This window comes from Corvus brachyrhynchos, unplaced genomic scaffold (genome assembly GCF_000691975.1).
Source record: "Corvus brachyrhynchos isolate BGI_N302 unplaced genomic scaffold, ASM69197v1 scaffold281, whole genome shotgun sequence".
Lineage (NCBI taxonomy): Eukaryota > Metazoa > Chordata > Aves > Passeriformes > Corvidae > Corvus > Corvus brachyrhynchos.
The window spans coordinates 1,900,877-1,928,005 of NW_008236509.1; the positions used below are offsets into that span (position 1 = coordinate 1,900,877).

Below are 27,129 nucleotides of genomic sequence, written 5' to 3' on the forward strand. Positions count from 1 at the left end.
CCCCGAGGATACTGTGCCCGGCGCGCGGCCCCCCCGCGGGGGCAGGTGCTCCCGGGAACTCCTGCGCCCCGGGAAGGCTCGGGAGAGCATTCCCCTCCCCCCAGTATTGCCTGAAGTAGAGCTGCTGAGCAAAACGATGTTGTTCTCAGAAGTGTTACCACGCGGATTTTTCGGTGCGTATTCCTACATCCCAGGGGCTTTCCAGGTTAACACAGACATCATATTATTGACTGAGAAAAACACTAACTACTCCAAAGATTTAAAAATCAGGTATTTCTATACTTCAAGCACTACTTAAAGTAGAATTAAAGTCTTGCCTACTTTAATTCTACTAGTAAAATAACAGCATAGGACGTTTATATTGTTACAACTATTTCATATCACCCCCCCTGTTGACTACTGCTTAGAAATCAGCCTCTAATGCTCTGTTTATGACTGCAAAAAATCCCTTGCAAAAAAACTTGGAGGAAGACTCCAAGTACACAAACGTTAAACAAAACCACATTCATGAAGCGTGGGTTTTTCTTTAGTCTCTAGAGATTCCAGGATCACTCGTAGCAATCCGAAAAGTGCTGCGGGATTTGGTCATTGGGAGTTCGCTGGTCACTTGGGGTGCCTGGCTGAGCAGAAATCTGATAAGGGGTTTCTGTTGACCAAAGGGGTCACCTGTGCTGTACGGGCAGAGCTCTTTCACAGCAGCACTGAGTGCTTCTGATGATGTCAGTTTTCTATGGAGCTGGCTAAACAAAAGTAACTACTTAGCAGAAAGTGAGATAAAGAGATTCCAGACACATATGCAATGTAATTAACACACACTTTTCACTCTTTGTGGAGTGGTTACATTTCAACCACCACAGTTTGCTGTCTTCTTCTGTGATGATGCTGTCTTTCACCTAAAGAGTTTAAGTATTAATACACACTTTTTAATGTAATTTTGTGACTTATAACACTTCTCCTCAGTTTTGGAATCTCTTTTTGCCTAGAGTAAGCTTCCAGTGTATTTGGGGTATTAAAACTTATTCCCTATTACCAGCTGAGCCACTCTCTGACCTTGGGAAGAATTATATATTATTCCAGTTTTGCTTTAAACTTGCACGTAACACCAAGGCTATGAATCACATGCCAGATATTCCAGATAAAGATTGGGACCTCACATACAGAGCAGACATGCCCAAAGTGGGAGAGGGAGAAAACGGGAAGTGAAGTAGAATGCCTTTGAAACATCTCTGAACACGCTAAAGAATAATTTAAACTGGCAAGAATCCATTGTCTGTGTATTAATTCGGCTTTTGAATGTTTCTTGTGTTTTCTCTCAGCTTTGAGGTAGTCATCTTAAATAGGTCACGTAGAGGAGTGGTGAAAATAACAGTGGTTGATACCATTTTCATCTTTCATAATACTGATACCAGAAATTATTGTGCAGCACTGCTTGTTGAGTATCGTTAAACCATTTGGGAAACAGTCACTGGAATTTGCAACAGTTTGGGCAAAGCTCGGACTCTTTTCAACACTTAGTTGAAAACAGCCCTCCTTTTTCCCAACTCACTGGAGGTCTAGGACAGGTGTCTGGACAACTTTGCACATGATGGAAGCAGCAGCCGGGACCTCATTTACTCTGTTATGGCTGTGTAGGGTTGTTGCCTCCTGTCTTGTTTATTCCTGACCTGGAATTGCCAGGCCCCTGCTGGTACATGCTGTTCTCCAGTGTCAGGCAGTGCACGGGAAGGCGAGCATGGCCTTGCCCCAGTGCTGTGCACGGGAAGGGCCTGGAATGGAGAGGCTCTGCAATTACTGCCACTCCCTTGGGAAGCGCAGGCAGGAGCGGAGGGAGGCTGAGCACAGAGCACAAGCCCCTGTCTGTTCATGGGTCATGATTTTACAGCCCTGTTTCTCTACTGTTTGACATAATACTACTGCACCACCAGAAAGCAGAGAGAATCCTAATTCTGGGCTCCCTTTAGCCTGTTGGTCCTGTCTATCCTGTTTAATATCATTGTAATAAGTGAGTTAATTCTGCACCTCTCTCAGCATAGCGGGTTCCAGGGGCACTCCCTCAGCTGTCCTGGCCTCCTGGCTAATTACCATTCCAGAAGTGCCCCCTTCAATGAGAGTGGTTTGTGTCTTAGCTGCAGTGGTGCAGACCCATGACTGTCACAAAGCTGGCATTGTGTTAAGTCTTTGCCTCTCTTATGTAACAATGGAGTTTATTCAGGGAGAGCAGAATCATCCTTCTTGGAAAAGACCTATGAGAAGTTAGGAGCCCCAAAGCAGAGCACTGCTGGACATGCCTTTACTGGCCATCCTTGATCATCATTTCTTCCAATCTCAAAAGACATAGTTATCTGTGACATCCCACATGTGAGATCCCACTGTTTATCCTAATGAGATATAATCATCAGGGTTTATTTTTATGTTGCTAAAACTTACTGAGCAGAACTGACCAAGTTTCTCTTCCTCAGTGTCACAGTCACATTATGGGTCACTTTGACAGTGCTGGGAGGCCCTGGGTTTTAGTTCAGGCCAGATTTCTGATCCTACAAGTGTGCCTGAATGGTGCTCAGGCTTGTGCATCCAGGGGTTCTTTCCTTGTACTGCTTGCCCCTTTGCTGGATTGTGCAGAAAAGTGGCAAAATGGATCATAGTCCCTGAAGGGCAAGGGCCAACGCAGACTCTTAGGTGAAGGCTCTAAATGGCTCCCTGGACAGAAACTCGTGGTTCTAAGGCAGGAAAAAGAACTTGTGCTTTGATACATCAATTTGCAGTATGGTCCAAATTGCTGTTGTATTTGCTGAGAGGTTTTTATGAAGCTGTAATTTTCCTGTTTATAAAGGAGAGTAAATTAGCTGCAACTAAAGTAGTCTAAAATTCAGTCCCAACCACTTGGATATTTTAGTATCAATTTGCTCAAGAATTCCCAGAAGATCTCACATCCTTCTTTATCAAATCTTTACTCCAAGACTACAACAAAGGTTTGTCACAGTATGGTTTCATTGCTGCCCCCAAATCACAGTCCTCATAGACTGCAGGCTGTGAAACACCAGCATTAACACAGCAAATAAACATTGTGGTGCAGGACTGTGAAAGCTGCAATACTGTGTAATCTCTTGTTTTTGAAAAAACGTGACCCACTGGAATGCTCAGGGATTTTCTTTCATGTAGCCTGTCTTATCTTTAGCAGAGATTTGTAGCCAGCCATGTCACCAGTTTCCAGTAAGGTGCACAACCTTCTCTTGCCCTTTGAAAACTTTTTTTAACCTAACTTGTATGCTCTTTTTTTCTTTTCTTTTCTTTTTTTTTTTTAAGTGGTTAAGATATGCCTGTGGTTTATTTTATTTGGTGCAATTAATTTAAGACATTCAAGTTGAGAGTTTGAATAAAGATGTTTTGCCTCTACATAAAAGTAGAAATTCTGGATTTAGAAAATAGAAAATTGAGAAATAGCAAATTGAGATTTTGCAGGATAGCTACAGCTACTTGATACGAAAACAGAACTTTTTTTTTTTTTCCCCTGTCATAATTTAGCAGACTATCTGATATAAAGGTCTTCTTACTAGGACAGATGTAATACACTTAAAAAAAATTCCTTAATATGTAGACAGTTTTGCCAGAGAGAATTGTACTTGTTGAACGGTTTTGCATTTTTTCCCCCAATCTTTTTATTCCAGAAGCTTTCATTGACACATGCAGTCCTTGAAAAAGCCTTTCAGGAACGTATCGTGACTTTCGTTCAGCATTTTAAAAGACCCTTAAACAAGCCATTGATGTGGCCCCTTGCTGTAATAGGAATCGCACCTGAGACAGGTGGAGCTGCCCAAATTTTGGTGGAGCTGGTACAAGGACTTGGCGCCATCTCGTGTTCAGCTTTTAAATCACACGCGAGTCACCCTGCGAGTTTTTGGGATGGAGCGTTCTCGGCTCCCACGTAAACCCAGCCTCCCCGTGCTGAGGCATTTTATAAATTCTGGGGTTAGCAAGCGTGCCTTAGTAAATGAAGAGCTGACGGGGGCAGCTGCAGTCTTTTCAGGCGGGCACAGCTGTTTATAACATCTGCATTTGCTCTCACTGTCAGGCAAAGGCCTTCTCATTGCAGCTTGGGAAATACAGAGTTTATTCTGTGTGCTGCTGCATGTATTTGTGTAGAGAACTCGGTCCTAGATAAGCTGGTATTCCACCTCCTTCCGTGAGGCAGTGTTGAGTCAGGGGATTTGTTTCAGTCACAACATTGGGGGATTTGACAAACGTCTAAATTTGTTGCAGGAAAAAAACAAACATGCTAGAAAGTCTTGTGAGCTACATAGGGGGCTATTAAGCTGTTTCTTGACTGAAAAGTACCTATTGTCATGTTATCTCTTCAAGAAATCTTCCAGCCAGAATACTTTTTTAAAGGTATTTCTTATTTTAAAAAATACACGCAAGATCCTGTACCTTCAAACATTAGGAGAGCCCAGAACAGCAGGAAAACTCCAAGCCCAGCTTACCTGCAAGCTTTGAGGCAGGAGGCAAGCTGGGCCTCTGTATGCTCTTTGTCCCAGATGATGTCCTTGATTATTTCTGTGGGTGAGGGTGATGGTTGCTGTCACACAGCCCTTTTCCTCGCAGCCACACATGCAGATGCAGTAAATCATGCCTTCACTTTTGGTTCAGAGGCAGAGCTGGGGCAGCTCCGGCCGATGCCCTTTGGTGCTGTGGTCGAGCCTGATGGAACAGAACAGCCTGCGCTGGCTCAGCTGCAGCAATGAGCTGTGCCGTGCGACTTGTCCCAGCTCTCAGGCAGGGAAGATTAGCCTAAGCCACTTCCATCTAACCCCGACATTAGGCAGAGCAGACAAGGTCAGCTCCTGTGACTCAGCTGATAGGCAGGAGCTCGGTCACACGCTGGAGCTCTGGGTTTGTTTACTGGTCAGCTCTGCTTTGGTGTTTTCTGCTCTTTGCTAAGATGTGATTTCACAGGGGATGAATGGTGCTTTCTGTGGAGATTAAGGTGTGGGCTGGTGTTCAGTTGTGTAACTGAGTCTCTGCTGATTTACATCTGTGAGAAATGAGACAACTCTTAAAAAAATTAATTTATTGAAAACAGAAAAATTGAAAAATTACAGAAATTAGAAAAATATAAAAATTTGGGATCCTATGGCTTGGTAGATGGTATGCCCCAGGAGTGCAGGGATTTGAGATCTTCTGGCTGAGACAGCACTAGACCTCAGGTAGAGAAAAAGAACTTAAAGTGCTGGGCTGACTTTTAGCTGGTCCAAAAGTCAGGAAAAAAATTACTAGAAGCTCCTTAAAAGGAGTAAGGCTTTTAAATGCCCAGCACCAACATCTACCACAGCTAGCCTGCAGAGAGAGAGAAAGAAAGACCACTTCTCTGCCTTGTTGTTTTTATAGTGTCTTTGCTCAAGACCACCTCTCTGCCTTGTTGTTTTTATCGTGTCTTTGCTCCGCCCCCAGTCTGCCCAGAGTCCGCCCCTTCGGTTTAAAGTGATTGGTTCTTTCCCTTTGATAGATCATCTCTGTCCATCAATGGCTCTTCGTTGTCAGAGGGGTGGTATTAGTTGAGATAAGGGAGCTGAAGTGCCTTCATTAAAATTTAGGTTGCCGTGGAGCTTGCCTGCAGAGTAATGGCTGTTGGGGCTAAAAATAGCTGCTGGCTGTTAGAACTGGGGTTTTTGGCCTTGGAACCAAGATGCAAGTAAAAACACCTAAAAAAAGTATTACAATACATCCAACACATCTTAAAACACTTGTAAAAGTATACAGTAAACACAGGAAAGGTAGCTCTTATGGTGTACAGGTGGTTTGAAGTCTGAAAAGGGAGCAAGTTGGTGATTTTTAACTGGGGAATTTTTAACTGGGAAGGGTGCAACTCTCTTAATAAACTACTTTGAACAATTGAAAACACTGATAATGGAACTTGATTTTTGTACCTAGGCTGATGGGTTAATTTTAAGATTCAATTAAAAAAAATATTTATCTCAAAATTAATTAATTAAAGCACTTAATATGCAAAGACCAAGCACAAATAGGGATTTCATGTATGACACATCTTAAAATTGTCTTAAGTGTCAGTCTGAGAGCAGTCATTAAGGGCTATTGCAGAAAAAATTCCGCTGAAAACCTCAGCCCCAAGCCAACAAGAGAAAAAGCAGCAGTTGCCTATCTCTAGTTCTTGCCTTGAACCCAGTAGCTGATAACCTACATGGGTGTAGCAGAGCTTGCATGGCCTGGAAATTGTGAGTAATTGACCCTGATTGACAAATCAGTGGGAATTCCTGGATTTACAGGTTCCCTGGGGACATGTGACCTGGTTTTGCACAGTACAGGTTTCCTGTCAAAAAACCCTTCTCGACTCTTTCTGTAATCTGCATTTTAGCCGTTTCCCCGTTTCCTTTGTTCCTCTCTCTACCTTCAGAGATAAACTTGGTGTTTTTCTGAGACTTGATCTAACACCTAAGACCTGTTTTTTATCCAACAGGCTGCAGGTTTTCAGCAGTTCTTCCCTCTTAGAGTTTGCTTCTTTGGGTTTTTTTCTTTAAGTCTAAAGGGTCTCTTCTCTCTGCCCTGCCTTTGAGCTGTAAACATGTTTTGTAGATGACTGTCCATATCCTGGTCACTACACTTTCATCACAGTTTAGAAATAACCAGGAAAATGGCTCCTGATATTTTTAGTTTTTTAAAATTAACTAGCATAGAAACTGGACTACAACTAGGGGGTAGAACCTGTAAAGCCTTCATGCGCATTTTACCACCTTGGGCCTGGAGCTGGTGGGAAACCAAGTTAATTCCAGCACAAGCTCTCTCAAAAGGGTTGTGTTTAGCTTGATCTCAGTGCCACAGCTGCAGGAGTTTTCTTTGACTGAGAACACCTGTGTTTCACTGCCAATGACCTCCGAATCCTCTTGTGATTTCACGTTGATTGCAGCCATGTAAGCCTCTAAATAAACTTGTCTCTGTTTGAAAACTCTGAAACTTTGCTTCTGTGCTTTGCTATACTTTCTGTTAATTCAAATAAAACCAGAATTAGTCATAGAAAAAGATATTTATGATCACTGTAAGTTTTTACATTTGGGGAGTTAGCAAGCCTTTTCAGGTAATTTGCAGTTTAATTTTCTTTGCACAGGTCTAATCTTAAATTCAAGATATATTTGTTATTGTGTGTTATCACAATGCATATTTTATTCTTTGTAGCTTCTTAATGTACTCTGTCTTTGACTTGTAATATTAATAAATAATTAAGGGATTCTATCTCCCACAAAATTCTCTCTGGACAGGAAATAATTATGGTCAGTCATCTTTATTGTGGTTCTGATATTTGTTTTAGTAGCTCTCCTCTTGATATGGAACTAGATTTTTTCCCATACTTATAATCACCCTTATTTTCTTCCTAGTATGAATTTATGTCCAGCCAAAAGAAGTCCCTCAGTATCAAAAACTTGCTGGTATGATAATGGCTGTATTTCTGTCGTAACTATAGATTTAGACAGTGACTTTCTGCTCCAGATCTGAGTTGTGGCTCATGAATTCAGCCTCAGATATGTTTCAATTTTTGCTATTGTGAATGATTTTTGTCTGCTGTTAAGATCTTAAGATTTCTTCTGCGATTTTTAGCTGAAATATTTAGGAAGATGTTCACTTTTTCCAGGCTCCTTTAAAAATCTCCTTTGTTCTTAAAGCTTAGTGCACCATTTATGGTGAACCTAAACCACTGACTTTACCCAGTGCAGTTGTACACAGATGAAATATTTGTTTCCCTGAAGTAATGGAATGAGTAAGGACAGGAACTCAGTTTCTGCTTTGCTTGTGCATTGTCAGATATCAGGATCCTCTGTCTGTGTACATACCACATTCCTTTTAAAAGTATTCATATCTTGTTTATGAGCATTCCTTGCTGTTTTTCTGGTCAGTCAGTCATGTGATGTTTTATTTCCTCACCAAATAGCCCAACACGTTCTTTTAGTTTGGACACAAACAGGGGTGAAATGAAAAGCGATGTTTATGAGTACTGATATTTACAATGTTGAAGTTAATTTGATGTTGTGAGTCGAATCAGACAATGTTAACATAAATACTTCACCACAAAGTTTGCTTGTGGACATCACAAGCAGCACCTTCCTTGCCCTCTGGCTCCATTAGAGGGAGTCAGCAAAATCATATCTAGTAAGAAAACTGCAACTTAATTTTGCCAGCTGGATTTCAGTGCTGTGCTCTGACTGATAAATCTATGGAGGTTTACATTGCAGAAGGTGGGTGGGGGAAACTCAAAAGTTTTCCTGTAAAAAAAATTAGATCTCTTTGGTTTTTCAAGCGTCAAAACATAAACACAAATGTATATAACCGTTGCCAACATATTTTGAATTGCTTGGATAGAAAAAAATTTAATCTTCATACTTACTGGTTAGTGAAACAAACATTGCTTTAAGTAAAAACTCGATAAGGAAAAGATTTATTCTAAGTGTATATTTGAAGTTCTGGGCCCCTCACTACAGGAGGGACTCTGAGGTGTTGGAGTGAGTCCAGAGACGGGCAGTGGAGCTGGAGAAGGGTCTGGAGAGTCCTGTGAGGAGCAGCTGAGGGAGCTGGGGGCATTTAGCCTGGAAAAGAGAACACTCAGGGAGATCTTAGTGCTCTCTACAATTGCCTGACAGGAGGCTGTAGCCAGGTGCGGATTGGCCTCTTCTCCCAGGTGACCAGAAAAAGGAGAAGAGGAAACCACCTCAAGTTGCACCTGGGGAGGTTCAGGTCAAATATTAGGAAAAATTTCTTCACTGAAAGAGTGGGTAAGCATTGGAAGGGGCTGCCCAGGGAAGTGGTGGAGTCACCATCCCTGGAGGTGATCAAAGAAGGAGTAGAGCTGGCACTTAGTGCTGTGGTTTAGTTGGCATGGCAGTGTTTGGCCAAAGGTCAGACTTTATGACCTTGGAGGTCTCTTCCAGCCTTAATGATTCTATGATTTTATACCCTCATTAGTTACTAACCTTAACTTACATATTTCTTTGAAATTTAATAAGAAGCTATTTGTTTACAAGACTGACCAGGAATGTAGTGGTAACAAATATGCAATGAGAATGGAAATATGTTCTTTTTCTTATGATACCAATGCCATGGGGGAAAAAGAGGATTCAGGGTAGCCTGGAGGTTGTTTCAGTTTGTTTGCATGCAAGTTCTTTAAACTTAGAGCAGACATTTTGACTTTACTGCTGTCATTAATCCTGCAAATTTATGTTTGCATTTTATGGCCAAACAATTGAATAGGAAATGCATTTTTTCTAAAAAGATTGCTGAAATAGAACTTTTAAATAGGAAATGCATTTTTTCTGGATGTACTCACTAGCTCTCAAAATGGGGGAATAAACACACAATTCATAGCATTCAGCAAAATTATTTTTTTTTCTAAAAAGATTGCTGAAATAGAACTTTTTTAGAGATCCTCCTAGGAGGTTATGTTTTCCACTGTGATCTTCAGAGGTGATTGCCTCTGGGACTGAAATATCTGATTTTAGATGGTTTCCTCATGTTTTGGGATCTGTATAAAGAAGAGCTCAGGTTTTGTACCTTCTTTTGCCAAAGCTGTTTTTAGCAGCTGTACATGTGGCACTGGAGAGCTGGCATTAAAGCAGGATGTAGCTTGCAGACACATTAAAATCACTTTTGGAAAAATGCACTGTGAGCATAAAGCCAAAGTAAATCTTTGTAGCTCTCCTAAGCCATCCGTCTGCGTGGAACAGAGATTGATTTCAAATTGAGAATGGGCACAGGAAATTATGTTGACACTTTATCTTCTAATCCTCAGCTGAAGAAAATGGACAGTGATAATGCCAGTACTATAAGACTGGGCCTTTAAAAGAAAAAGCAGTTGGTCATATGCATTGCTTAAACTAAATATCTTGATGAAGCACGTGTTGTTTAAATAAAATAGTCTGAAAAATCTATATTTTAAAACCCCACAAAAGCACTTAATTCTGTCTGGATATTTGTTAATGATTACAGATAGTTTCAGGAATTATATGGGAAGTACAAAATATAAGATCAGTCCTGCTCCCAAAAATACTATATAGAGGATTACTTATAAAAAAATTATTTGGATAATAGATAAATATATAAGAAGTTCATGATCTAACTAATTGCATTAGCAATTAGTGTTCACATGTTGGATTCTTTCCTTTTCCAGTTAATTAAGAATAAGAAAATTATGACTAACTTTGAGGTCACAGAACAATCTAGTGTAATAATCCTCTATCAAAATCACCTTTACTTGGACATCCTAATGAAAATATTATTTCTAACCTCATGTATCACAAACAGGGGCAAAGAGAATTTGGAATTATAAAATGCTCCATTATTCAATGGTTTTATGCCAATCATATTTCAAGGCAAATGAAGGCACCATCACACAGAGTGTCCCATGTACAAATACAGAAAGGTTGGTCTAGTTGAGTGATTTTTGTCAGTTTTGGAGCTTCTCCAGTTTCCAGGAGGGGCACAGATTCCTAGTGAGGAAATAGACACTTGATAATAAGTCCATTTTTCTCAGTTAACGTCCCAGGATGGCTCAGATTGTGCCCCAGAGACCAGTCCCCGTCTCTGCAGGTAACTGCTGTGTGATCAATCCCCTGCCAAAATGCAAGGTTGCTCCAACAAATATTGTTCCTGACAGTGGAAATTGTTAGTCCTCTGTCACTGGAAATTTCTGAGGTAAAAAGGTCTGTGCCAAGGCTCCGTAGCCTTGTAGTAAGAGAATTGTCTGACATCTAACCTGACTGCAGTTTGAATTATTTCTGTCCATTGGTGATACGGGGAGCAGATTCTTCTCCTCTGCTTTGCAATATTACAGTATCTGCTTTTACATATTTGAAGCTTGGGGTGCTAATTGTGAAAGTCATTCCTGCCTAAGCATAGTTCTTTGCTCTTGCCCTTACTGAATTATCTCCCATTTTTTTCTGACCATTTTTCAGATTAATTTTGGTAGAAATGAGTAGGCCAAAAATTGAATCTTCAACAAAAACTGGATGTGATGGTTTGATTGCAAGGATCCAAGGCAGCAAATAATGGAGTTTCTGTTTGGTCTGTGTTCATTGGAGATCCCACTGTCCTCTTCATGACTGAGGGGAATATACCTCAGTGAGTACCAAGTCTTTGAGCTCGCAGTTTAAAGGAAAATTACAGCCTGAAAATGCCTCCTGATCTGGTAAAGTCAGGAATGACAGCACAGCTTTGTATGGCTGTGGCTGTGTTTTGAATTCAAATGAGTGTTACAGGTAAAAACAACCATGTTTTTCCCTACCTAAGGCCAGAAATTACCTACACAGAGTATGGAGGTTATTTAACATGGGTGGAGTTTTCTTTACAGGCATATGTAGTCCCAACACATTCTACAGTGGGTATTTCCCAAAAGTTCTGGATTTTTCAGCATTAGTTTTCAGATTAGTTGGATGAAGATAATACTGGGAAATAGAAAACCAGGTCAGAGTCTACTAGGAAGTCTCAAAAATCAGCCACCTCAGAAGTATTTACTTTTTGAGATACTTTTAAAGGTTTATAAAATAAAACATTTTCCACAGATATTTTTTTTCCTTGTCCTCCTACTCTGAAGAAACAGTTTGAAAAGCCAAAAGAAAAGCCCCAGTCCTATATTCATGGACTAGGGACTGACTCACTGGATGGCATCAGTCCCATGGAGAAGTCAGCCCTAAATAAGAAGGAGAAGCAGGTGGTCATCTGCAATAAATATGACAATTGCATAGGGAGCAGTTAAGGGGTTTTTTTTATTTACCTTTTCCGCATAAAGGTTTTACTTGTTAAAAATTATTTTAAAAATGGATTTAAAATAACAAGGGTTTTTGAAATATTTTGCAACAATAAATTCCAAGACAAATTAAAGTAATGGTTTATGCTGTCAGCATGAACAGCAGGAAAGAAGACTGATCAATATCCAGATATCACCAACAGAAAGGTGATTAGACACTGGAAGGGGCTGCCCAGGGAGGTGCTGGAGTCACCATCCCTGGAGGTGTTTAAGGAAGGACTGGACGTGGCAGTCAGTGCCATGGTCTGGCTGACACCGTGGTGTCCAGTCAAAGTTTGGTCTCCATGATCTCAGAGGTCTTTTCCAACTTTACTGTAGATTCTGGGATTCTGTACATTCCCTTTTCTGGGCTCAGGGCATGATATGGTGGCAGTGTAATAAAATGTTATTTTCTCACATGCAATGCAAACCCATGAAAAATTCAAACCACTTAAAAAGCCACAGATCCTGATTTCTGCCTTCAGGAGGAGCCATTTCTTTGGTATTAGGAGAGCTGTGTTTTATTGGTTTTGGTTCTGCAGTTTCTTTACTGAGCTTCCATGCACGTCTCTGCAGCCGTGTCTTGCCACTGGGTGGGAGACAGCACAGGGGGAAAAACATGGGCTGTGACAGAGCAGGGTGACAGCAGGCAGGCAACAGTTGCATTTTTTAGTGATAAACCCATCTGTAAGAAACATGTCGTGTGTGTTTTTCTGATATGGTGGCTGCTTGTATGAATGCTAAAAGGGGCTCTCACCCTCCAGATCCAGTCAGGTAGGAATGAAGAAGAAAAAGAGGTAGGAATATTATTTTCTGATAAACAAGCTTGTCTTTGATGGGCACTGTAAAAATAAACCTAGTTAAACTGGCATGATTTACACCATGCTCCTAGCATCAAACTCTGCTCTACTGGTAAATTGCTTTTAGCAATTGCAGATCCTTGGCATCCACAAAATCCAAATAAGAAAGCACACAGTCGTCAGAAAGCTTAAATTCATCACACGGGTGTCAGTAAGCCAGAGAAAGCTGAAAACCTTTCTGTCTATGATAATTCTGATTGCTTCAAGTGCAAACAGGACATAATCGTTGTAGATTACTCTGCCCCGAGAAACCTTTCTGCAGAAGAGATGGCAGAAAGAATGGAGGGCATGGAAAATGAGGAGCCTGCTATCACCATGGGAAGGGGCAGGCATGATTCAATGCAGGAAATGGATGAGGTGAGTGTAGTATCAGTGAAGAGGTGAGGGACCTTCGTCACAGCCAAAGCACTGAGGAGGGCTGCTTTTGTTAGGAGGATGATGATCCTGCTGTCAGAGCAGAGGGCATTGAATTCCCCGCTGAGAGCTGCTGCAAAGCAAGACAGGCAGCCCCAGAGGAGGGGCTGAACGTGAAGTAGCAAAAAGCCAGTGGTTCACATGAAATAAGCCCAGTGGTTCAGACGAAATGAGCACATGGAGAAAGTGTGGCATGAAAGGACTTGGATAACAAGGACAGTAATGGATGTTATCTAGATAGTGAAGCTAGAGGTCATAAACTCATTTGTGTTTTTTGTTCCTGATGAAGACTCGTCTGTGTTCGTCTCCTTGTACCAATTCCATTTCCATGGTAACAATCATATCATCTACCTGAACTGGAAGTCAATGCCTTCTTTCATGCAGTCTTGTCATGGCTAACTGCTGCCTCCTGACAGTCCTTTGTCCTTGCTTTTTGGAGACTGCTTTCTTGGAGCAGATTATTCTGTTCAGATATTTGTCATTCTTTCCTCTCTGTTTCTGAACAGACAGTCCTTATTTTTGCCCTTTGTCATCTGGGAGTTAACCAAATGTCTCTTCTGACAATCTCAAAAGTATCTGCTTGCGTGCTATCAGTTATGAAAATTAAATCAAAGCATATATATTTAAGAGATTACCAGGAAGCTGGAGGAGAATGCCTGCCATCTTTTTCTTACAAGAATATTAATTGATCAGCAGAGTAGACCATATTCACAGGCACGAGTCTCTCAACTGTGTTGCTGCTGCTGTAAACCCAAGTTGCCACTACAGTCCACAAAATTTGTATTCTACCCCACAGCCCATTCTAACCCACAGCCCATTTCCCAGCTTATTCCGTGATGCAGGACCAGTAGCCTCATCTATGTTGTGCTGCAGGAAGAGTGTGAGCAATACTGAAGTGTTGTAAGTTGCTCTTTGTCACAGCCAAGGTGAAATATACGTGGTGAAACTCCCAGATGAGCGCAGGAATGGGACTGTACTTTGTGTTAGGCAGCAACACTAAAATATCCATGGGGATTAAGAAAAACAAAAGCAGCTCAGAAGTTCATCTTAAGACTATAAAATAGAGCAAAAGTGAACCTCAGACTGAAAAGAGCTTCCCCCTCTCCCAGCCTCCAGGGCCCAAGAACTTTCCTCAGTGGCCTCCCACAAGCTCCTTGTGTGGTGCTGGCACAGTGGCACTGTGGTGCTCACAGCTCCTGTCCTCCCCTCTCCCTTGGGGCTCCATGCAGAGGACATGGAATCTCCTCACACTGCTGGGATGGAGCCAGGGGATGGGAAGCAGGGCCCACGCAGCATTTGACAGTGAGCAGTTCTTTTGTGGAGTGCTGGGAGCCCTTGTGCTTGATCCCTTTCCTGCTGCTGGGATGTCCGGGTGCTTCTCTCACTCTTGGGCTTTAATTCATTACAAATTTTGGGTTTCCAGGGCAGCAAGGCCCAGTGAAGACCCTGCCTGAACTTTTGAGGATTGCACATTAGAATCTGTATATAGAATAGTGGCATAGGCTTCCTCCATTGCGTTGTATTGTGGCACAAAGCACATCTCAAGAACGCTTTTTCTAAAGAGCAGACTCGATCCATATTTACATCCAAAGACTTTATTTCTTAAATAAAGAAAATTACACATCCTTTCCAGTGAAAGTTCTCAAAGTGTTCCAAAGGTGGCTGATGCCATTTTGCATTTACATGTTTGTAATTTTACAGACGAGGAATAAATGGCCAAATACTGCCTTTAACTGGCATTCACACAGGAAACCAGTGCCAGCCCACCTTCCTTCCAGCCTGAGGACGTCTTTAGCTGTGCATCCTATGTCTGCTGTAACACTGAAACAATGCTCTAGTCATCAAGCCTGCTTAGAATGAGATAGTTTCTTTTGCTAAAGGCAGAGTATCACTGTTGCAGCCCAGCAGTCTATACACTCTTAATTTTATTCTGGAACTCCTTTTCAAAATCATTCCCTGATGTCTGGCTCTTCTGTGGATGCTGTTTTTAAGCAGAACAACAGCTCTTTCAGTGTAATGAACAAAATGGGCTTTCTGTAGGAACAGCTGTGGATCACTTTTCAAGTACCATTATTTGTGGTTTTCCTGGGGGGATTTTTTTTGGTGTGTTTGTTTGTTTGTGTGTTTGCTGTTAGACAGAAATGCAGCTGTCATTAAAATAATTTTAAAAATACAGTCTGTACCTCTATTTCACACTAAAAGCCTTTGGTTTTTTTTTAAACATTATTTAACATTTTAAAGATTATTTTTGAAACGAAATACCTGGAGTTTGTCTGTGACTCACAAACCCAGGACTGAGCAGTGCCGTGCCCTCACCTGCACTCTTGTGCTCCTCTGAGCCACCTTTTCCAGGAGCTGGAGGATAGGCTGAGAAAGATTCTGCTATAATCAATGGAAGCGACTTGAAGCGTTGGGGAAAATGCCTCAAAAGTAGATGCTGAAAGAGAACTAATGAGAAAAACACCCAAAAGTGACATGTAAAAACCTTTAAAAGTAGTGTATGCTAGAGAACACTTCACCCAGAAACATTCCCTCTGGCACACAAACAGTGATGCATTCAAAAAATAGTGAGAAGTGACAACTTGAAGCTGATAAAGGTGAATATTTGGCTGCAGCTAATGTACTGGCAGGATCAACAGTGGTCTGTACAGCTACATGGATAAGAAATGTGGAATTTTCATGGAAATACTCTAGAAGTTCAATGATTAGGAGTAGCCTTGATGTGATGTATGAGAGTTTTATGTTAAGTATAAACCATGTTTGTGGACGTGTATATTCATACGCTTTGTGGTAAGATAAACCTCTCCTGTTAAAACTTCTATCTAATTTCTCTGGAAGCATGTGATTTTATATTGCTTACTAGAAGGCTTTCTACAATGATCTTCAGATCTGTGAAGGTTGTCAGACTGTGTTTTGGACAGGAAGGATTTCTTATTTAATTTCCATGGCACTGGAGCAGAAAATATAGTTTCAATAGGAAGAGAACTTGTCAGAAATGGGTTATTCTTTTTTAAATTAACCTTAAAATTTAAGACTAATTTGTGTGTGTGAGGGGGTTGTACATGTGTGGTATTTAGTCATCGTGTAATTTATATTAATGGAGTCTTCACATATTTTTTTTGGACATTAAGATTACTGTGGCAGGTAAGCCTTAAGTTATGCAAAAGAGATGAAAGTTGTAACAGATGGGAATAGTGTCATTTTAATACACATTAATGGCTACGTTGACCTGGGACTGGTGGCTTTAAAGTCTATTTAAGAAGCTGCTAAATATTCTAAACCTTTTGCTCTGTGTGAAGCTTGTAAATGATCTGGGATCCATCACCCCAGGCAAAGAGCTGCTTCTCCTTAGGATTGTAGTGTACGGTGGAATGGCTCCCCTGGCGTTTGGGGAAGTGCAGTCCTGGGTTCATGTAAGTATTTAGGGCATCCAAAACATCATAAATACACTGGATGCGGGAGGTGCCTCCAGAAGGAAAGTTGTAGACCACGTGGAGTGTGTTGCAGGCCATGAAAGCTGCCTCAGCATCCTTGCTGCTGCAGGGAGTGTCCCAGGAGTGCTCCACGGCCATGGTTACGTGGTTGATTTTGGTGATGACGATGTTTCCCCCGGTCTCTGGTTCTGCATGGAGTGCCCACAGCCCCTGCTCGTCAACAGCCAGGTCTATTTTTGTCTGTGGAGAGAGCTGGTAGGCAGGAATCCTTCCAGCCCCCGGCAGCAGCATTTGGTCAGCTACATTTCTTCTCTGGATATTGTATTTAATGATCTCATTTAAGGAGCCGTATCTGTGGTAGAAGAGGAAACCCTGATAGATGACGTGGCCAGTTCCTTCCCAGGGCAATGGCAAGGGGATTGTGCGAGCCTTCAGTGTGTGATTGTTTTCCATGAAAGTCATGATATTTGCAAATTCCAAAATCATATTATTTACAGAGCCACTTAATAAATAAATCTTTGTGTGCTTTTTGCCAGGATCTTTCATCCAAGAGCCATGCTTTCCTCCAGTCTTCTTAACTACCTTTAGGGACCTAATACCTGCAAGCACGTGGTCACAACCTGCAAGAAACACCCAAAGACAAAAAAAAAAATTAGAATATCTGTAAATTTTCTAGTTTCTTTTCTTTGAATTATTTAGTTTCTTTTAAATTCATCTTTAAGGCCAGAGTCAATAAATCAGTAAAGGTGTCAGCAGCGTGGCTATGGTAAATAGTGCTGAAAATAGTGTTATATGATATATAAACTATGTTATCTTCATCTATAGAGTGTTGGGTTCTGTTCTATTACACCAGTGTTATCCAAAAGGGGTTTGGATATTTGTGTGCCTGAGAGGAGACCAAGAGCACAGTTAGTGATTTTGTGATTATTCTTGGTGGTCCATTTACAGGGCTATAATTTTTACTTCAGAGAACTGACTTCTGGTTTAGATCAACGCAGTAAAAGAATCAAATTTATTTCTTGTTGGAGGCATATGAATTAAAATCCATTATCCTGATAGGCTACATGTATAGTATTTTTATTTCAGGACTGGTCTTATCCTCAGGTAGCCTCTTCTTATGCATTTATAGTATAAATAGAAATAAAAATAGATCAGCATAGCAGAAAGCCAAAACACTGGGCTATCTTCCCATCCCCTTTCCCAACACCTGCACACAAAGGAACTAGAACTAAATATAGATCACAAAACCAGGGATGTGCATGCACTAAGGCGGCTTTCAAAGAGCTGGTGTGATGTCTGCTATCAATTCCTGTGCCAGGAGCATGGCTGGTGAAACCACACAGCTGTTTACCTCACTATAGGTTAAAATTGGCATCAGCAGAGAGCAAGTCACAGCTTTGGCTTCATTACATTTTGTGTGCACTCTGCAGGGATGTCTCAGACCAGAGAGCACCAAGCCTGTGAGGACCCAGGCATTTAGACTCTAAGATCTTTATCAAGCAAGTTTTTCCTTTCTAGGAAAAACGATTGCAAAGTATATTAGCAAGCTCGTTTCCCAAAGGCACTCATAAATTACGAGGCGCAGCATTTGAAGTTTAAAGAATTGCTTTCAGTGGAGTGTGGCCATTTCAGTAAACAGGACAAACAAAGCTCTACGGCAGGAAGTTCTGGCAGCAGATGAAAGAGAGAAAGCAAAACCAGCCCCTTGTCTGGCCTGATATGAACCTACTGAAGTCATTGGAAAGATTCCAGTTGCCTGTAGAAAGCAATCTTTATGTCATTTGTGTGTGCTGATACCCTCTAATCAAAGCTGTTGGATATTGCTGCTACAGCATGGATTTTGTTTTTCCTGGGAGTTCTCACTCTGGAAGCACCTGCCCTGAGCAAGCCACAACAGCTTTCTCAAATCTAACATTTATTGATTAGATAGGTTAAAAAAAATTAAAGCTGCTGAATCAAAAACCCTAGGAAGCCTTAGCAGCATTTTCCTCTGCAGGGGAAATAACCAGATTATTGTCTGAAATCTGTGGACAGTGTCTCTCTTCTTCAGAGAAGATTTTTAACTCTCTTTGGTTTTTATAACAGCTTGGAGGAAGACTGAGAAATTCACAGTAAACAAAAATGAGCAGAAGACAATGTCATGTTTTCTACCCAAAGCAGGATGAGGTAGCAGCTACTGCATATAAAAGCAGTGATTCTGCTTGATTGTTGTCTTTGGTGCGAACTTGAGCCAAACCTAGTAACAAAGCTGGACTTAAAAAACCTCTTTTCCACTAGATTTTTGAAGTGACTCAGCAAAAACAATCACAGATTCTGGTTAAGACATGACAGCAGAGAAGCAGAGCTGCTATTTGCTAGAGTTGAGGGTCTTTCTACTTTTTCTAAGTGCTGTAAAATCTACACAGGGACTACTTTTGCCATTAAATTCAATGGGAAAAGCATCTGACTAGTACTGACAGTAGAGATCAAATTGAAAATAAAGTTACTATGAATTGCTACAATAAAGTTAAATGTAATAATTTCCAGCAAAGGAAAATGGAAAGTAATTTTTCCCCCGCTGAAACTCTCAGAAAGATACAATTTTCAAAGTGCCCTAACTGCAGTCAATTTAAAAATCCCCAGTTTTTTTCCTCTCTGAAAAAAAGGCCTAATGTTCAAAAGTTCTCTAAATGGAAAGCAGAACTATTGATATTCAGAGCACTGAACTGTGGAGTACGAGGAGAGCTCAGAAGCAGAATAGGTGATTGCTTCTGTGAGCATCTGCCTTAATACTGATTTGCTAGAAAAGCTTGAGGAAGAAATTGTAAACTTATGTGTAAAATTAGTTCAGCCTGATTCTACTGAAGTCAGTGCAATTTTATAATTGATAATGCTGAAGTTCTTTCACCTGGCTTTTAAAAAAATAACAGTTTATATTTCTTATTATTTATTTTTCATTTCTTACTACTGTGAAAAGAAAACCGACTGCCTTAAATATGTATATAATACATAATTTAGACACATACCTAAACTTTTCAAGGTAAAGAAAATTATAAAATGTCATTTGTTTTAAAAAAATTATAGATTGTGCATATATTCTTCCTACTGGGTACCATAACCCTTAATTTTCAAATCAGAACTGAGCTTTGCTTATGGACAAGCCTGTGTGCTCTCTTGATAAAGTAAAAGGAGGGGACAAGGAGAGGAAGGATGACAGAGCAGGACAGTAAAGCAGATGCAAACTGTAGAAGTGAATTAAGTATTTTTACTGACTCGTGAATTTTCTTTTGAGATTTTGACCCTGCCCAATCCAAAAAGCAAAGACCACCATTAGTTCCTTAGTACAGCTGCAGTACTCAGAAATGTATTTTGCAAGAGCACACCTTCAGAGGATTTATCTTACTTTATAATAAAAAGCAGCTTCCAAAGAGATTAATTTCATATGCAGTAGAATTTCTGCAAAGTAAATGTTTGAACTGTATTTTTCTCCCTCCCTCTCCCATACCTTTTTTGCATATACATAATTTTTATAAGTCTAGTATTTCCACAGCCCAATCCCCCTTGCAATTATCTGTGGTGTTCACAAAGCTGATGAAAATCTGGTATCCCTGTATGAGCATGGGGTAGGGGTCTAGCTTCTTCACACCAAAGTTCTGAAAAATAAACTGTTCTTACTTGCATTTAGCATGAGTTTAAGTCTCTTTTTTTCTTCTGCCTCTTCAAGCAGCTGCTGTTTCACCAGGTCTTCGTGGACTTCTATGCAAGCATTGGAATCTGTGACAGATCCAAAATAGTCAATGTCCCTCTGTGCGTGGTCAATCCTCGACAGCAAATTCTCTACTTCACTCTTAACCTCAGCCTTAGCAGTGCTCAGCCCTGCCAGGCGGGACAGCACCGTCTTGGAAAAGTCTCGGAATTCCTCCACGTATTCCAGCACGTCTTGGTTGCATTTCTCCAGCCTCTTCTTGGGTTAGAACATGGGAAGAAAATACATGGATAGATGTGGATATTCTGTGTATATTACAGCCTCAGTCATGATTACTTTAAAAACCACGCTGTTCCCCCCTTCCCAGTCCCCCTGCACCCATCTATTCCAACCCAATGGGCTGTTGCTGGTATCTGTGTGAGGAGAACCTCTGAGACTGGCACAGAATTCACAGGTCTGGACAAAACCCCATGTTTTTAACTTGACTTGGTTACTGACAGCCAGATACTTTGTTTTGCTGCCTAAAGAAGGAAGAGTGCTCTGGTGGAAGCAGCCAGAGATACTTAAAGGGTTCATGATCTCTGATGACTTGATTTCCAGAAACCTTTTGGCACCCTTCCTGTAGGACCACTGGTGAAGCAGTCTCAAAGAGTTTTCTGCAGGAAATCTATAGCCATGAGCATTTCACATTTTACACCTCTTCTGACCAAGGCAGAATCTAGTGTGGCTATTTTTCACCCATTTAAATGTGAAAATGAAAATACTGAAATGCTATATTTGAGGAAGTTTTGGGTTGTTTCTTTTTATTTCTTTCTCAAGTCACTGGCTGTATTAAAAAAACCAACCCAAACCAACAACAACAACAAAAAAACCCCAACCAACAACAACAAAAAACCCCTAAAACCAAACTAAACCAAACAAAAAACCGAACAAAGAAAGCAAAAAAATTATTTCTTTACTCCTAAATTCAAATTATCAGTGCTTTCAAAGGTAAGTAATATGGTTTCTCTGCTGCAATGCAGCTGCTTCATAGGTGTCTTGAAAATAGTAGCCCAGCTGCCACTTGGGGAAGATGAGGAATGTGAGTGGATCTTTTAGCCCAGACACCCAATAGGTAGGTCTAACTGCTAGACTGGGTGTTCTGATTTGGTGCTTCATGCACAGATTCCAGGTGGTTTTTTTTAAGGTGGGAATATCTGAGTTTTCTGAATGAATGGTGTTCCATGTAAACCCGGTGGTTGTGGTTGGTTTGCTTTGTGAGCTGTAGTTTCTATGTGCTGCCTCCTCTCTCCCCCATTTATACAAGACTGTAAGTCCCCAGGAAGCTGCTTAATTACTTTCTACAAAACCTTTATTTAAAATGTTTTCAAGTGCTGTCTTCAGTATCTGCCTCACCCTTTGTCCTGTTCCTTGTTTTGTGCCCCTTGCACCAAATGCCACTGGTAGAGTTACCTCATTTTTAATGGTGCCAAAGGAATAGAAATTGCCAGGTGAAGTTACTCCTAGAGTGGCAGAGAAAATGTAGATCTCAGTCTACAAAATGGAAAGAGGATATCAGGCTAATCCTTCTGTTCCTTCTGTGTTGAGAAGATAAGACTAATGAGGGCTTTGTACAAAAAGGGACGTGAAATCAGGCGAGTTAGAGCTTCTCTAAAAGTCTGCCAGTGCAAGTCAGGAGCCAGGCACACGTCAATAATTTAAGATAAACAATATATGATTATAGCACACCAATACTGAAGAGATGTTTTGCAGTACTGGTTAACTTTTTACTGTAAAAGAAAAAGCCAGAACTGCTGCATTTATAGTAATTGAAAGGAATTCAAGGAATTGAAAGGACTGCATTTCAGTCTCCCAGATATTAAGGATTTATTCAAAGTGCAGATACACTTCTGATTTGCATAAATGCATCTTAAACTACCCTTTCAGGTAGGCATATCTGTACACAGGAAAAGCAACTGATAAATTCCTATCTCCTTGCTAATAAATACTTGACAGCATTTCTACTGGTTACAATATGTTTATACAATTCCTTAGGATGGACTGTGACAGTACTATTTAAGTTTTTGCATTTTTAGCTAAATTAACTGATGCCATAAAAAATACAAGTGAAAACAGAGTAAAAACATAACATTATGAAGTTATATCCTGCAACAAATGATGTGGTAAGTAGGGACCATCATAGTTCAAGTTTTAGCAACAATTTTACTCATTCATTGGAAAAAGCTGGAAATTTACCCTCCTGATTTGGTACATCATACAGACTGTCCTGGGCTCAGAACATCCACACATTTTCAAGCCTCTTTGCAGTTAGGTAGAGCTGCAGAAGGATTCATCAGGCACATACCTCCAGAGACAGGAAACGTTGGTCAATGTAGCTCAGCAGGGCTGCATCCTGCATCAGGTACTGTGCTGCTCCCATGATGCTCATGAGGAATGGAATTAGCAAAAAGTGAACTTGCAAGACTACCATTGTACCAGAAAATTTTGAAGGAAAGTAGTGAATCAGTTCCGTGGGCAATCCCAAACGCCACCAGTCCAAGGTCAAATGCAATTTACTGTCATCTGATGTGGAAAAATAACACTAAAAATTACCAAAAAGTTAAAAATACTGTGGCTGAAAACATTAGAAGGACTTAAAATGGCTGTTGCATTTTATCATTAAGAAAGTAATGTTGTGGCAGAGGGACTGAATGTGTTTATTTCTAGGAGCCAGATGACTACTTCTCGGTTTGTGATCCTATGATCAATCCCAGATGTTCAGCACTGAGTCACATCGAGCCTGTAGGCCAAATTTTATTAAATACAAATAAAAGTAATTTATTTTCCCCTCCTTTCCCCTCCCATCTGCTTTCCCGTGTGACCAACCCTGCAGTATGTGCTCGGTGCAAGTCAGAGTGGATTCACAGTCGGTGGAACACAGGCCAGCCCTTCACAGGGGGGTCTGATGCTTAATGTCTGTGGCTGTAAAACTAACTAAAGCAATTGATTTCACTTCCACTATTCAGCCTATTTACAGCAGGACTGGAAACCATAGATAAAATTATTAAAAAAAAAGTTCCTCTTCCTTTTTCTCTTGACAGTGCTTTTCCAGCTCCTTAAAACAGCTCTGTGTCAGTTTAGTGGAGTCCATGACAGAAATCTCCTTTTGGAATAATAGTTGTACTTGGTCTGACTTAAAAATTAATTATAATTAACTTACATGAGTCTACTGCATTTGAGGAAATTTGTATTTATTTAATTTCATCATTTCCCAGACTGAATGACTTGTTTGGAAAAAAATCATGGCCATGCTAACACTGTATTTGCTAGAAAAACCATGTGTTAGGAGCTTAGAAAGCTCCCTTTGTATCTGAAGCCAAACTGGACACCTCTGCTTCTCAGAATTCTCCACCTCTTCACTTTTTTCCCCCCCATTTTTCTTTTTTTCCCCTTTTTCTACAGTTTTTTTTCTCCGCACATTTACCGAGCTTTCTTTCTCTTTCTGACTGCCTCATGTGTAAGCATGTGAATGATTGCAGAATTCAAGAGTGTGTGTCACAGCAGGCAGATTTTTTCCTCCATGTGTTTGATTTTTGCATGGTAGCTGTGTGTGCTTTGCAGGCAAATTCCCCACGAGTGCACAGATGAGTATTCTGTATTTTAGCACTGCTCTACCCCAAGAGGTGCACACAATTTGCCAGCTCCTATTTACAGGCACGGCCAGTGATGCACAGAGAGGTTAATACTTGATTCTTCACTCCAGTGACATTTCACTTTACTCCAGAGCCCCTGCTTGAGGGGACAGAGAGCTTGCACTGAGAGCAGACACCTTAGGAAGTCTGTAGTCTTCCTTGATTCTGTCCTATGGAACATCTTGACATTGTGTGCTGTCTTCTTCTCCGCAAAATAATCAGCTGCAACACCGGGGAAGATCAACATAGGAAAAAACTCCCTTTTCTAACCTCCAAGGTGAACCTGGAATCCTTCAGAGCTGTTCTCTGAGTCTTGTATGTCTGTCACAGGTAATGACTGGGAGATGAAGTCTATGGAATTCAAAATTATAAACTTAACTTCAAGAAAGCATATTTAAAAGTCAAGATGTAGATATAGAATTAGTTTCTTTCCTTCATCTTAAGACAGGGAAAGTTATCTAAAAGGTAAAATATCTTGAACCGCTGTACAGCCTGGATAAGCTTAAAGATGCTGTATATGGGGCTAGATTTTGGGAAGTTGCTCAATCATTTCTTAGAATCACCAGCAGCTGAAAGACCAGAAGCTTCCAAGGATTTCTGTTGATGAGGCATTCCCATGCTTATTAAACCATGGTCTCATGGTAAATGGCAATGATGGTCCATGTCAAATGCACCATTCTGGGAAGGCATGGCACAGCATCTGGTTAAGTCCTGAGCTTTGCTGAGTTTTAAAATTTATTTTGCTTTGGTTGTTATGTACTTTCCACTTCTGTTCAGCCGAGATTTATACAGAAATGTGTTTTTTTCCAGCTACATACTATCTGTGTAACAAACAACCAAATAAATATCTATCTATTTGATGGTGATTTAAAGCAGGATTGCTCACATGCCTGGGAAGATATTCATCTCAGTGCAAAGGATATTACACACTAACAGAGCAGAAAGTTCATTCTTAACTCAAGGAACTCTTTTTCTTATGACCATTGCTCCCTTGATTTGAAAGACCTCTCAAAGGTCTGAAAGGAAGTAAGTGTGTTAATGCAGGTGAATATGCCTTTTCACTGTTCTTGTCCTCTCTCTGGCTGGGATGTTTCTCTTTTCTTGTCAATGCTGCTTCTTTGCTGCATTTATTCCACCTTTCTACCATTTGGTGTCTGTTTTGACAGCTGTTAGATATTTTCAAATGAAAAATAGGCATTTTCAGCTCCAACTGTGTTTGTGGTTTTGATTTCAGGTGCTTGATGGAGTTTTATGTGTTTTAAAAGCGATGTTGAAAGCAGTTCCGAGTGTATACTTGATTTGGGGGGAAAATGACATTTCTTTCAGATATTATTTCACTCATACAATTGCATTCTGTGTTTTGCTGTTTGGTTTTGGTTTTTTTATAAGTCAGTTTCTTTCTGTCATTTCAGGTGGTAAAACTAGAGAAGTGCCACAATAAATCAGGCTCTTTGCAGCAATTCTCAGCACTCTGTGGTGCCTGCAAAAAGTGTTACTGTCAAGGGGAACGTGTGTAAGCTCTAAGTTCACTTCAGAGAAACTCTTTTCTCCATCATTCTCACAATGGAGAAATCTCATCTCCTGAGATGGGGCCTCAGCCTGGAGACCTTGAGGTTGCTGTTCAAGGCCCTTCCCTGCCTTGTCTGAGATGAGCCTCTCTGATGTGTCACGGATCTCCAGCTCTTCCACATCACTGCCAGAGCTTCTTGTTCCAGCTCTCCCTCAGTTCTTCGCCCTCCAGTCCCACTCTGGTGTCTCAGTTCCTCACAGGAATCACAAGACGTTTTTCCTTCTGAGCTTTGGGAACATCCCTGACTCCCAGGCTCTCTCACCCTTCTTGTTTGGCTTTTCCTGAGACATGGACACTGTCCCGATGCTGTGCCCTATGTTATTACAGCCCTGAGAACAAGTGGGAAGTCCCCACTCCTGTCACTTACATCCGAGCAATGCATAGATACACCAGATTTTACTCCTGAAGTACACACTGGCTTGAAACAAAGTTAACTATGTTTTCCAGCTTTAATTAACCTCAGCATGCAAAGCAATAATAGATGAAAAAGAAACATCAGAGTCTGATTTAGAGCTTCTACCGATTTATACACACCTGCATCAGTGTAATTGCTGCTCAGCCTGATGTTTCAGTGATATCCCAGTGCTCGTGTGCTCATGTGGGTTATTTTTTGTGATTGCAATTTTGTTTAGTTTACAGCTGGCTATTTGGGTAGGTTTTGATGCTGGTGAGTCAGACTGATGTTTTATATTTATAAAATAGAGAGTATCATTGTCTACGTCTGTATTTTCTAATTTTGTTAATAAGACTTGTGTCCGCAGAACTTAGTTCCTTGATATTACTGGCCACTAGTCCAGTGCTGAGATCTGTGAGGTTAGAAAAGACCTTTGTCAAAGTAGGAAATCAACACTTAATTCCTATTCTGCTACCTGCCTTTTTCTTTTTAACCACGCTCCGTTTTATACCCTACAAAGTGACTCACATTTCTGTAAAAAAGACAAACACATGAAATCCAATTGAAGTCCTTACGTGGTGCTCGGCTGTAAAAGCAGTGTTGGGAGTGATACCAGTCAGGAATGCAGTGCACTGTGATAAGGAGGAGGTTTGGCAGAATTTTGGGATTCGGACAGAGGGCTCCACTAGGCGGCTCCCAAGCTCTGGGAACTGGAAGGCAAACTCGGCTGACACACACAGAATTCCAAAGCCGCTGAAGGAGATACAACACGCGGAGGGAAGTGTGGTGTGGTTCGGATGGTGCAGAATGACAGCGAGCCAGACCAATGGACAGCTGCTTCCAGGCTTTAGGGACCCGCTGCTGCAGGGCCGAGCTCGCCGTGTTTGGGGTCTGTGCCACCTGAAACAGGGAATGCCAGAGCTCCCTGGGATCGGCAGGAGCCCGGGATGTCCAGCACCTGCAGGAAAAATCTCATCAGGACTGGCTCTACAGATGAAACCATAAAGGCGAAATAAACTTGCATTTTATTTGTATAGATTTATAGTTGGAGTTAGCTGAGTTGTAGAATCATGGAATACTTTGTGTTGGAAGGGACCTTTAAAGCTCATCTAGTGAAACCCCCCTGCAACGAGCAGGGACATCCTCCACCAGAGCAGGTTGCTCAGAGCCCCATCCAACCTGGTCTTGAGTGTTTCCAGGGATGGGGCATCCACCACATCTCTGGTGCCAGTCTTACCTCACCCTCACTGTAAATAATTTCTATCCTATATCTGGTCTGAATCTACCCTCTTTTAATTTAAAACCATTGTCCCTTGTCCTCTTGC

The 27,129-nt window shown here is 41.0% G+C and overlaps 2 protein-coding genes and 1 long non-coding RNA gene across 4 annotated transcripts in view; 1 reads left to right on the plus strand and 2 right to left on the minus strand.

Moving 5' to 3' along the window:
- Positions 1-4,575, minus strand: part of PPFIBP2 (PPFIA binding protein 2) — a 95,585-nt gene extending 91,010 nt beyond the window's left edge. Inside the window, exon 1 of the mRNA XM_017726330.1 lies at positions 4,479-4,575. The gene's annotated coding sequence lies outside the window, so the exon portion shown is untranslated. The remainder of the gene's footprint in view (positions 1-4,478) is intronic.
- Positions 7-26,796, plus strand: LOC108444713. Its single transcript, XR_001859356.1, has 2 exons — positions 7-173; positions 25,253-26,796. It is a non-coding gene; the product is annotated as an uncharacterized LOC108444713 (long non-coding RNA).
- On the minus strand, positions 14,630-22,937 carry OLFML1 (olfactomedin like 1). 2 transcript variants are annotated; one of them, XM_017726341.1, is made up of 3 exons: positions 22,514-22,937; positions 20,139-20,424; positions 14,630-17,104 (listed from the first exon to the last, which is right to left on the minus strand). In XM_017726341.1, exons 1-3 carry the CDS (start codon positions 22,637-22,639, stop codon positions 16,326-16,328), a joined length of 1,191 nt encoding a protein of 396 aa, XP_017581830.1. In that variant the 5' UTR covers positions 22,640-22,937; the 3' UTR covers positions 14,630-16,325. The 2 variants fall into 2 exon arrangements, with proteins under 2 accessions (XP_017581830.1, XP_008642293.1); XM_008644071.2 differs by having other exon boundaries at positions 20,139-20,427; positions 22,514-22,639.
- Positions 26,797-27,129: the final 333 nt, after the last annotated feature.

Bases quoted from the DNA above. Each gene is read 5' to 3' on its own strand.
- OLFML1 (XM_008644071.2), bottom strand. From the start codon at position 22,639: ATGGTAGTCTTGCAAGTTCACTTTTTGCTAATTCCATTCCTCATGAGC. The intron at 20,428-22,513 runs GTATGTGCCTGA...TTCTAACCCAAG, and splicing joins AACGTTTCCTGTCTCTGGAG to AAGAGGCTGGAGAAATGCAA. The intron at 17,105-20,138 runs GTAAGAACAGTT...TGTTTCTTGCAG, and splicing joins TAAACTCATGCTAAATGCAA to GTTGTGACCACGTGCTTGCA.